At 53.3% G+C, this 9,016-nt stretch overlaps 2 protein-coding genes across 9 annotated transcripts in view; one reads left to right on the top strand and one right to left on the bottom strand.

Moving 5' to 3' along the window:
• The first annotated feature begins 249 nt into the window (after positions 1 to 249).
• LOC121676025 (F-box DNA helicase 1-like) lies at positions 250 to 4,781 on the top strand. The gene is made up of 4 exons (XM_042051936.1): positions 250 to 426; positions 1,599 to 1,705; positions 2,240 to 2,380; positions 3,203 to 4,781. The coding sequence occupies exons 1-4, from the start codon at positions 411 to 413 to the stop codon at positions 3,320 to 3,322; spliced, it is 384 nt and encodes a 127-aa protein (XP_041907870.1). The 5' UTR covers positions 250 to 410; the 3' UTR covers positions 3,323 to 4,781.
• The window catches only part of IL15RA (interleukin 15 receptor subunit alpha), a 10,865-nt gene continuing 5,523 nt past the window's right edge, over positions 3,675 to 9,016 (bottom strand). For 3 of the 8 annotated variants that reach the window (XM_042051869.1, XM_042051896.1, XM_042051887.1), the window contains 4 exons: positions 7,417 to 7,608; positions 6,747 to 6,824; positions 6,347 to 6,535; positions 5,901 to 6,163 (listed from right to left, as the gene is read on the bottom strand). In XM_042051869.1, coding sequence (XP_041907803.1) covers positions 5,901 to 6,163; positions 6,347 to 6,535; positions 6,747 to 6,824; positions 7,417 to 7,608 — 722 coding nt within the window. Of the gene's footprint in view, positions 5,665 to 5,761; positions 5,817 to 5,883; positions 6,164 to 6,346; positions 6,536 to 6,746; positions 6,825 to 7,416; positions 7,898 to 9,016 lie in introns of those variants that run through there. The other 5 variants (XR_006020309.1, XM_042051867.1, XM_042051878.1 and 2 more) reach the window with 5 other exon arrangements.

Raw genomic sequence — 9,016 nt, 5'->3', positions numbered from 1 at the left:
ATTTGGGGAGGGGACAAAGCAATCAAGTAGAAAATTCCTCAAATACAGAGCATTGCTGTTTGGGAATGTGGCTGGAGCTTCGGATGCCAACCAGGAATCTCCCTTGGCACAAAGATCCCTTCATCCATCTGGATTCCCCACAGAGGAGCTTTGCTCCCCATTTAAATTTGGGAGAAGGGGATTGGAAGCAGAATGAAAAATGAAATGAAATGAAATTAAATTAAATTAAATTAACAATACCATTTTTGCTGCAGGGACTGATCCTTTTTCCTTCTTTTTTTCCACACCTGCTGGATCCAGATTTTCTCATTGGGACCGTCCACCAAGCCAAAGGCCTGGAATTCGACACCGTTTGCGTTGCAGATGATTTTGTGCAAATCCCTTCTGTCAGTGGGGCTTTCCTGAGGGGAATGAACATCATTCCTGGTAAGGGAATCCCAAAAAGTGGGAAAGAAAAGTGTGGTGAGGGGCTGGAGCATGGGAACAGAGCTGGGAAGGGTCTGGAGCAGCTGAGGGAGCTGGGAAGGGGCTGGAGCAGCTGAGGGAGCTGGAAAGGGGCTCAGGCTGGAGCAAAGGAGGCTCCGGGGGGACCTTGTGGCTCTGCACAAGTCCCTGACAGGAGGGGGCAGCCGGGGGGGTCGGGCTCTGCTGGCAGGGAACAGGGACAGGAGAGAGGGAACGGCCTCAGGCTGGGCCAGGGGAGGTTTTGATTGGATTTTGGGAAAATTTCTCCATGGAAAAGGTTGGAAAGCATTGGAATGGGCTGCCCAGGGCAGGGGTGGAGTCGCCATTCCCGGAGGGATTTCAAATCCCTGTGCATGTGGCACTTGGGGATGTGGGCATGGTGGCCTTGGCAGTGCTGGGAATGGTTGGACTCGATGCCTCAGAGGCCTTTCCCAACCTAAATGATTCCCTGATTCCCTGATTCCAGGATCCTGTGTCCAAACAGAGTAAGGAGAAGAAAGGGAAAGTTTGTACCTCTTTTCAGAGCCCTCCCAGGGATTTTTCCTATTAAAATCACTTCTCCTCCCCCATTCTCCTGCACATCTTTTCCAACCCTAAGGATTGTCCAATTCCATGAATATTCCCGCTTGGAGCTGTGTAGCAACAAAGACCAACCCAGCCTTGGGGAAGGCACTGCTTCCCGGGGGCTCATGTTTTGGAGGAGCTGCTCTCTGCCCAGGGAGCAGAGGGGATCCAGGGGCTGGGGAGCTCCTCAGGAGCCAAGCCTGTGCCCCAAACAGGAAAACGGGAAGCTGGGAGTGGCTTCTCCGAGTGTGCAGAGTCCTGCCTTTGCCTGGAGGGAGGAATGTGGGATGAGGCAGGAGCTGTTGATGGTGTGGGGACCTGCACAGCAAACTCAGGGCCTGCCAATTCCTGCTTTCCCAGAGAAACACCCTCTGTCCTTCCAGAAATGGAATCCTGGAATGGTTTGGGTTGGAAAGGACCTTAAAGCCCGTCCAATTCCATGGGCAGCGACACTTCCCACTATCCCAGCTTGCTCCAAGCCTCATCCAAGCTGGTTGAGGCATTGGAAGAACCACAGAGCTGTTCATCCTTGTTCCCTACATCCATGGATCATCTCTCCTCCGTCCTAGGCAGGACCCCTGAGGATGAGTGGAACCTGCTCTACGTGGCCGTGACCCGAGCCAAGAAGTGCCTGCTGATGTCCAAATCCCTGGAAAACCTTTTAATGTTGGCTGGAGTAAGTGAAACCTTCCCAGGGCAAGGAAATCCTGCTGTGGGCTCATTTAAGGCCCACTGCACCAAAGGATTATCCTGAGATCCACCCTGATCCTAGGATTCATGCCGTGGACTGTTCCTTGTGCTGGCCCACCCCAGAATAGCAGGAATTGCATTTATTCCTGCATTTTGCTGCTCCATGCAGAGATTCCAGTAGGAAGACACAAGATTGCAGTGGGGTTTTTCCCACATTCCCTGCATTTGGGTGTTGTTTTCCACAGATCCTGAGTTCTTATCTCCATGGAACTGTGTAGGTTCCCTTTTCTCTGCCTCCAGTGGCTTCCAGCTCTTCCTTTATTTCCTTCCTTTATTTCCTTCCTGCCATTGGCTTCTGCCAGAGTTTCTTCATCCCCAGGAATTTGGGGTTTTGTTCCTTCTTTAAATCCCATCACGTTCCAAGTCACTTCCATAGGGGTTAAAAAAATAATGGAACAACCTGTTACAGCCCCTCAGCTCCCTCTGACGGGTGATATTCCCTTTTTCCCTTGTTTCCTAGGAGCGTTTCCTTCGGGTGGAGCTGCTGAGTGAGGCTGGGAAGGACGAGGGCAGAGCTCCCATCACTTGTTGCATATCAGGATGTGCAAAATCCCTGGAATTCAGTTCTGGGCTGGTGGTGAAGAAGCTCCCATTGACTCACGTATGTCCCTTCCCTGGGATTTGGGGTTTGGGAGCTTTCCCAAGCCATTCCAATCCCTGTTCTGAGCAGGGATCTCGGCTCCCCATCCATTTATTTGTGTGAATTCCAAGGGTGATTCCGGGTCATGTTGCGCTTCCCACAGATCCACTCCGTCCTGAACATCCCATCTGACACCTCAGATGGAGCCGGGTTTGGGGTTTTGTTGTGTCAGATCCCGTGTCTGACTCTCGGAGCCCTTGGAGCATCCATCTGGGATTGGCACTGCACTGCTGGCCCCAGAGACAATCCAACTTTTGGGGTCAGGTTTGGGTTTGATCCCACCTGGATCCTTGTCCAGAGGGTGCTGGAAAGACCAAGCTCCATAGGGAACGTGAGGTCAATCTGTGGAGCTCCGTGTCCAGGACAAGGGATGACAGCTCCGAGCCATCAGCAGGGACAGGAGCAGTGACAGGAGGAGAGGGAACGGCCTCAGGCTGGGCCAGGGGAGGGGGAAGGCTGGATATTGGGAACATTCCTTCGTGGAAAGGGTTTTCAAGCATGGGAATGGCTGCCCAGGTGGAGTCCCCATTCCTGGAGGGATTTCAGAGCCGTGTGGATGTGGCACTTGGGGACACAGGTGGCCTTGGCAATGCTGGGAATGGTTGGACTCCATGTCCTTAAAGATCCTTTCCAACCATTCCATGATTCTGTGCGGGATTGCCTTGCTTTGGGCACGTCATGGCTCCCTTGCCTGGATGTGAGGGGGTTGTGGCAGAACTTGGAAGCAGAGGTTGTGTTCCTGCAGCTTCCTCTTCCCTGGAATCTCCTCTTTTCCTCCCGCAGAGCGACGGCAGCCAGGATCCCGGGGGATTCCTGTGCCAGGCCTGCACCTGGCAGTGCTTCGGCTCCCTGGCTCCGCTCACCTCCTTCCCAACGATCAGGCAAGAGCCCGGCCAGCTCTAACAAAGCCCTCCAGCTTCCCAGAGCCATCCTGGATGTGGGATAAATCCTCTTGGCACATCCCAGCTCCAAAATCAGGTGGATGTCGGAGCAGGATTTCAGCCCAGCTCCAGAGGAACCTCCAGGCTCCCTGGGGAAGATGTGGTGCCTTCCCTCCAGCCCTGCCTCATCCCCCAGGAGCTGGGAAGTGGGATATCCAGAGGAATCTGCACTGTAGGAATGGGATTGGACAGAGCAGGGTTCCTTTTGGAGCATTCCCCCTCTTCCTCCCATCACCAGTGTCCAGAGTGCCCGAATATCCCATCGTTCCTGGAAATCCCTCTGACCCACTGAAAAAAGAGGAAACACAATGCTGGAAAGTATCCAAAGAAAGTTTATTTTTTGGAAATGAACTTTTCCTGCCCAGCCATGGGAGGAAATCCTTAAGCTCTCCTGGTGAATTCCTTTTCCGTCCTTGCAGCCAGGAGATTTCCCTGGACTCTTTCCCTTCTCCCTGCAGCCAGCCAGGAGGGAAGAAATGGGACAGCAGCAGAAAAATTCCTTTGGTTTGGTTTCAGCCAAACTCAGGGACAAACTGAAGAGAGATTTCTAACCCTAAAATTAAATTTATAGCCAAAAAAAAGCCTTAACACTTCCTTTTTGTCTCTTCCCTTCCCTTAAATATCCTTAAATATTTCCCAGCCCTCCCAGGAGCACTCTTGTAAATCCGGGTGGATCCTGCTCTCCGTGCCACAATTCCAGAGCCTGTGCCATGGGAACTCAAAATTGAGAGTGGTTTCAGGAATCTGCCCGGAGCTGCTGCAGAAGCTCTCGTGCATCCTGTTTTTTTCCATGGTTGTTCATGGAACTGCTTCCCTCCCTCTCCTTTCACTTTCAAAGCCGACTCCAAGAACAAATTCCTGCATGGGCAGGAATTCCCCCAAACACTTGGATCTGGATGGAACCACAAAGCCTGGAGTGGGTGTTGGATCAGGCACCTCCAGTGCTCCCTTCCAGCCTCTCCTGTTTCCCGACCATCCCGGGTTCCCTGGGAACTGGGATGCACCCAGTGCAGTGCCTGTCACCCGTCCCCAGATCCGAGGCACAAACAGGACAAGAGCAGCCAGGAAAAGCCGTGGCATTTCAGCTGTTGGATCCCTCCTGCTTCCCAAGCAGCTGCCACTGTACCATCACCTCCGGAGGATGGGAATGAACCTTTCATTCCCGTGGTGTCCGATGAACCCTTGGTGCCTTGGGGATGGATTCATCCCAATCCAGTCCTTCCCACCATCCTGGCTGAGACGTCCAGTTAAGGAATCCACTGCTCCAAGTGCTATTTTCTATATAAAATATATTTATTTGTACATAAAAATAGAGAGCCGCCTTTTCCAGAGTGTAAGGAAACAATTGGATAAAAACTGGGTAAGGAAACAAGTGGATAAAAACTTCTGATGGATAAAGGAAAAACACACAAAGGAAAACATTCCCTAAGTTGTGTTACTGCCTTTGGTCCTCCATGGTGTCTGTAGTGAGACTGCTCCAGCTTGGGTTCCCTGTGAGCCAGTGGGGATCGGGATCCAGAGCCGGGATCGGGATCCAGAGCTGGGATTGGCACTGGCAGTGCTTCCAAAGGATCCCTGAGCTCTGTGAGGGTGGGATGGTCCCAGCACCTTTGGCTGCAGCTCAGTGGCTGGAAGAGAACAGGAAGGGGATGAGGATGTGGGGGATGCTTGGCTGGGTCCCTTTCACCTAATTCCTGGGATTTGGGACAATTTATGGACAAAGCCAGGAAAGGGATGAGGATGTGGAGGGGATGCTTGGCTGGGGCTGGGTCCCTCTCCATCTATTTTCGGGGATTTATGGACAAAGCCAGGAAAGGGATGGAGCTGGTGTCCAGGTAATCCAACTCTATCCATGCTCCCGGCCAGGGAATGGGAATTACCTGGGGCAGGGCAGCTCAGCTTCATCCCAAACCCCATCCCAGCATCCCAACCCTCTCCCTGCCTACCACCAGCATCCCCAGGGCCGATTCCCTGAAATCCCAGCTCCCGGTGCAGGACACCCACCCACCTTTGGGCGCTGGAGCTGGATCATCCCTGGGAGTCATCCATGTTCAGGCTGGGAAGAGCAGCCGCGCATCCCTGGCTGCTCCACGCGGAGACCGGGATGTGCTCCGCCACCCCTCAGGGAAGCAGCCGGCATTCCATCCTCCGGCATCCCTCGGGACGGTGGGTGCACCGAGCGTCCCCGCCGGGGGTGCTCAGCCCGTGGGGACAATCACAGGAGGTGCCACCTCCTCATTCCCAGAGGGACGAGCCACCATGGGAATGTTCGTCTCCGTCACTGTGTAGCCCTGCCTGGTGTACCTGTGGAGGGAAGAGGAGCATCAACGGCATTCCAAGGCTTTTCTTTGGAAAGCACGGGAGCCTTGGAAAACTCGTCCCTGGGGTTTGGCACACTTACTTCCTCCTCCAGCAGCAGATGGCCACGATTCCGGCGGCCAGCAGCACCAGGAGTCCTGTGGGATGGACACACGGAGTGAAGAGCATCTCCCAACCCATGAATTCCACCAAAAGAGCTCCATGAGGAGCTCCGGGCACCATCACAAACCACTCCGGGCACCATCCCAAGATGCCATCCCCACCCCTGGAGGGATGGAATTGGGAATTCTTCTTTCTGTGAAGAAATTTGGGTGCTGAATCCTTCCCCCCCTTGGTGGCATTCCCATTGGCCATGGAATAAAGCTCCTGCAGCCCCCAAAAGGGCTTTTAAGCTTAAAAAAATAAAGAAAATAAGCCCCTCCTTTCCCAAATAAGTTTTTTTTCCCCAGCTTACCGACGGAAGAGGCCACGGACTGGATGGCAACTGGAAAAGAAGAGAGAAAAGGAGATTTTGAGCTGCAAAGGTGGGAAAGGGGTGGATGCTGGGAGGAGCCTCACTAAAAAGGAGGTTGGAGAGAAGGGAAAATTCCATTGGAAAACCAAAAGAGCCTTTGTGGATGAAACAAGCCCCTGGGGAGGGTTGCATTCCCTTGGGAACTGGCCCAACCTGCGGCATAATCCGTGGGCAGGACGGGCAGCAGGGTTGTGCCCTCTCCCAGTGTGGATGTGTCCGGTGTTGGAAGCGTCTCCGGTGGCCTGGATCTGTCTGGGGACATCCCATCAGGTGCTGGTGGCACAGGTGACTGACTGGAAGCTGGAGAAGGGCTGGAATTTGGGCTGGCACAGGTGGTTCCTGCTGGGAAAACAGTGGGAAGCCTTTAAATTCCCGAAATCGAAAGGCAGCGCCGTTGTTTCCGCACCTCCATCCAACAGCTACAAAATGCTGGGATTTCACCCTTGGATGAATTTGATCCTGCCGTGGGAATGTTGTGGTTTCCACTCCCTGGGAATTGTGGCTTTGCCATGGCTGTGGCCACTCCAAACCCAATCCCAAGTCCCCTGCTCACCCCTCTGGGTCGTGCTCTCCGTGTGCGGCGCCGGCGGCAGCTCCGTGCTGGGGGTTTCCTGGGAAAGAGCCGGATCTCCTTTGGGAAGACACAACAGGGAGGCACCATCAGCTGGGAAATGAACTCTGGTTCGGTGGGTTCAAAAGTCAACGTTCTTTTATCCAACATTTCCGGGGGAAATTCCACAAATCCCAGATTTCAGTTGTCAAATTTTAACTATTTTTAGATTTTAGCAAACAAAGGAATTCATGTTCATTGGCTACAAGTTATTGATTACCCTTCTATCTTCTATTGATTAATAATTTCTCTCTTCTTATCCTAATTAATCCATATTTTCAGCCTTTTAATTATGCTTTCCCAGATCAGGCACCTCTGTTCTGTGCAGAGACTCTTTGTGGTTTATAGATTCCACATTCCTGATGTTCCATCCTCTCCCAGGTTTTAACTTCCTCCCCCAGGTCTGGCAGCACTGAAGGATGTGAGGCCCTAAACTTTTGTGTTTCCAACCCATGGACATCACCCGTGATCCGTTAAGAATTCCACGGATTAAATTCCTCTCCATAATTTCCCTCCCACTTCTGCTTCTTTTGGATGTGGGCGGCTCCCACATCTCTTCCCATCCTCCGGTGCCAGAGGTGTCCCCGCTCCCAAATTCCTACCGAGGACTTACGGATGCACTGGAGCGTGGGGTCGGTCCAGCGGGGCTCGGAGCCGTTCCAGAGGATGCACTGGATGAGGCTGGAGGTCCCGGCTTTCCGTTTGTATCCCGGGTTGCAGGAGTAGCGCAGGAGGGAATTCAGCTCCGTGCGGTTCCCAGCGTCGATGTGAGCGTTGGCCACGGCCTTGGGGCGGCTGCATCGCACTGGAATGGGAATGGGATGGAAAAAAGATGGAATCACAGCAGGGAGATCAGGCAACCTCTGGTTGTGCTGGGGAATTCCCCACTCCTCATCCCTGGAAGTGGCCAAGGCCAGATTGGATGAGGCTTGGAGCAAACTGGGATAGTGGAAGGTGTCCCTGCCCATGGCAGGACATGGAATGAGGCGATCCTTAAATTCCTTTCCAACCCAAATCATTCCATGGTCCTGTGAAATCCTGCCTAGGGGTGGATACAGGGATTTGGTGCTGCCCTGGGGCTGGGAGAGCCTCATCCAGCCTGCAAAAATAAAGGGGCCCTGTGCCTGACACAGGGGATAGAGAAAGGGAAAATATGTTTGGGATCGCTTGTGGCAGCTCCTCTGGTGGCGGGAGAAAGGGAAAACTCCACTTCCTATGTGTTTGTGGTCACTGTAGCAGCTCCTCCCACCACCACGGAATGTTTATGGAATTCCATCCCCTTGCAGTGACCGTCCCAGGCCAGTGACCCTGGCTGCATCCCATCTCCAGCTGCTGCATTCTGCACTCACTGCCCCCGTCTGTCTCCACTCATTTCGCAGCTGGACATGAAAAATTCCAGATGCTACCTGAGTCCTCCAGCCACTTCCCAGGGTTTTTTCTGCTCTGGAAAGTGACAGCTGAAATCCAAGTATCCCAGGCAGTGGGACAGTGATGGATTATGAATTACAGCTTTGTTTTTTCCCAAAGGAGTTCCTGCTTCCCCTTCGGCATCGGGATGAGGTTCCACATCAGGCTGGTGAAATTTCCTTTCTTTTTTGGTGCAATGGGGAAGAATTTTCCAGATGCTCCAAAACTGCCAGCACCTGGATCCCTGTGGTGGTGAGGGAATGGCTCATCCATGATCCTGGCTGCTGGAAGCTCCCGTATCCCAATGGGAGCCAACATGGAGAGATGGAGAGATGTACAATGGGAATAACACAAAATACAGCCAGGATGGAGCGATGGATATCTGGGATGGGAAGTACGGATAGGATGGAATGCATGGCTGGGATGGATGGATGGATGGATGGATGGATGGATGGATGGATGGAGCAATGTCCAGCTGGGATGGAGCAGTGTCCAGTCAGGAGGGATGCACGGTTGGGCTGGGATCGTTATGGGATGGAGATGGAAGAACAGTGGGAATGGGAATGCCATGGCAGTGAGGACAGGAGCACACAGGGATGGGAATGTGTCGGTGACAGGGACAGCAGCCACCAGGGACAGGAGTGTGGTGGCAGTGGAGATGGGAGCAGGATGGGGTGGGAATGGGAACACGATGGGGATGGGAGCATGATGGGGTTGGGAGCACAGTGGGAATGGGAGCACAATGGGGATAGAAACAACGGGAATGGGAACACGGTGGGGTTGGGAGCACAGTGGGAATGGGAGCA

The sequence above is a fragment of the Corvus kubaryi genome, unplaced genomic scaffold, assembly GCF_017639235.1.
Source record: "Corvus kubaryi isolate FWS band 111438036 unplaced genomic scaffold, C.kubaryi_AGA036_p1.0 135, whole genome shotgun sequence".
Classification (NCBI taxonomy): Eukaryota; Metazoa; Chordata; class Aves; order Passeriformes; family Corvidae; genus Corvus; species Corvus kubaryi.
This window is presented reverse-complemented; position numbering and strand designations above follow the sequence as displayed.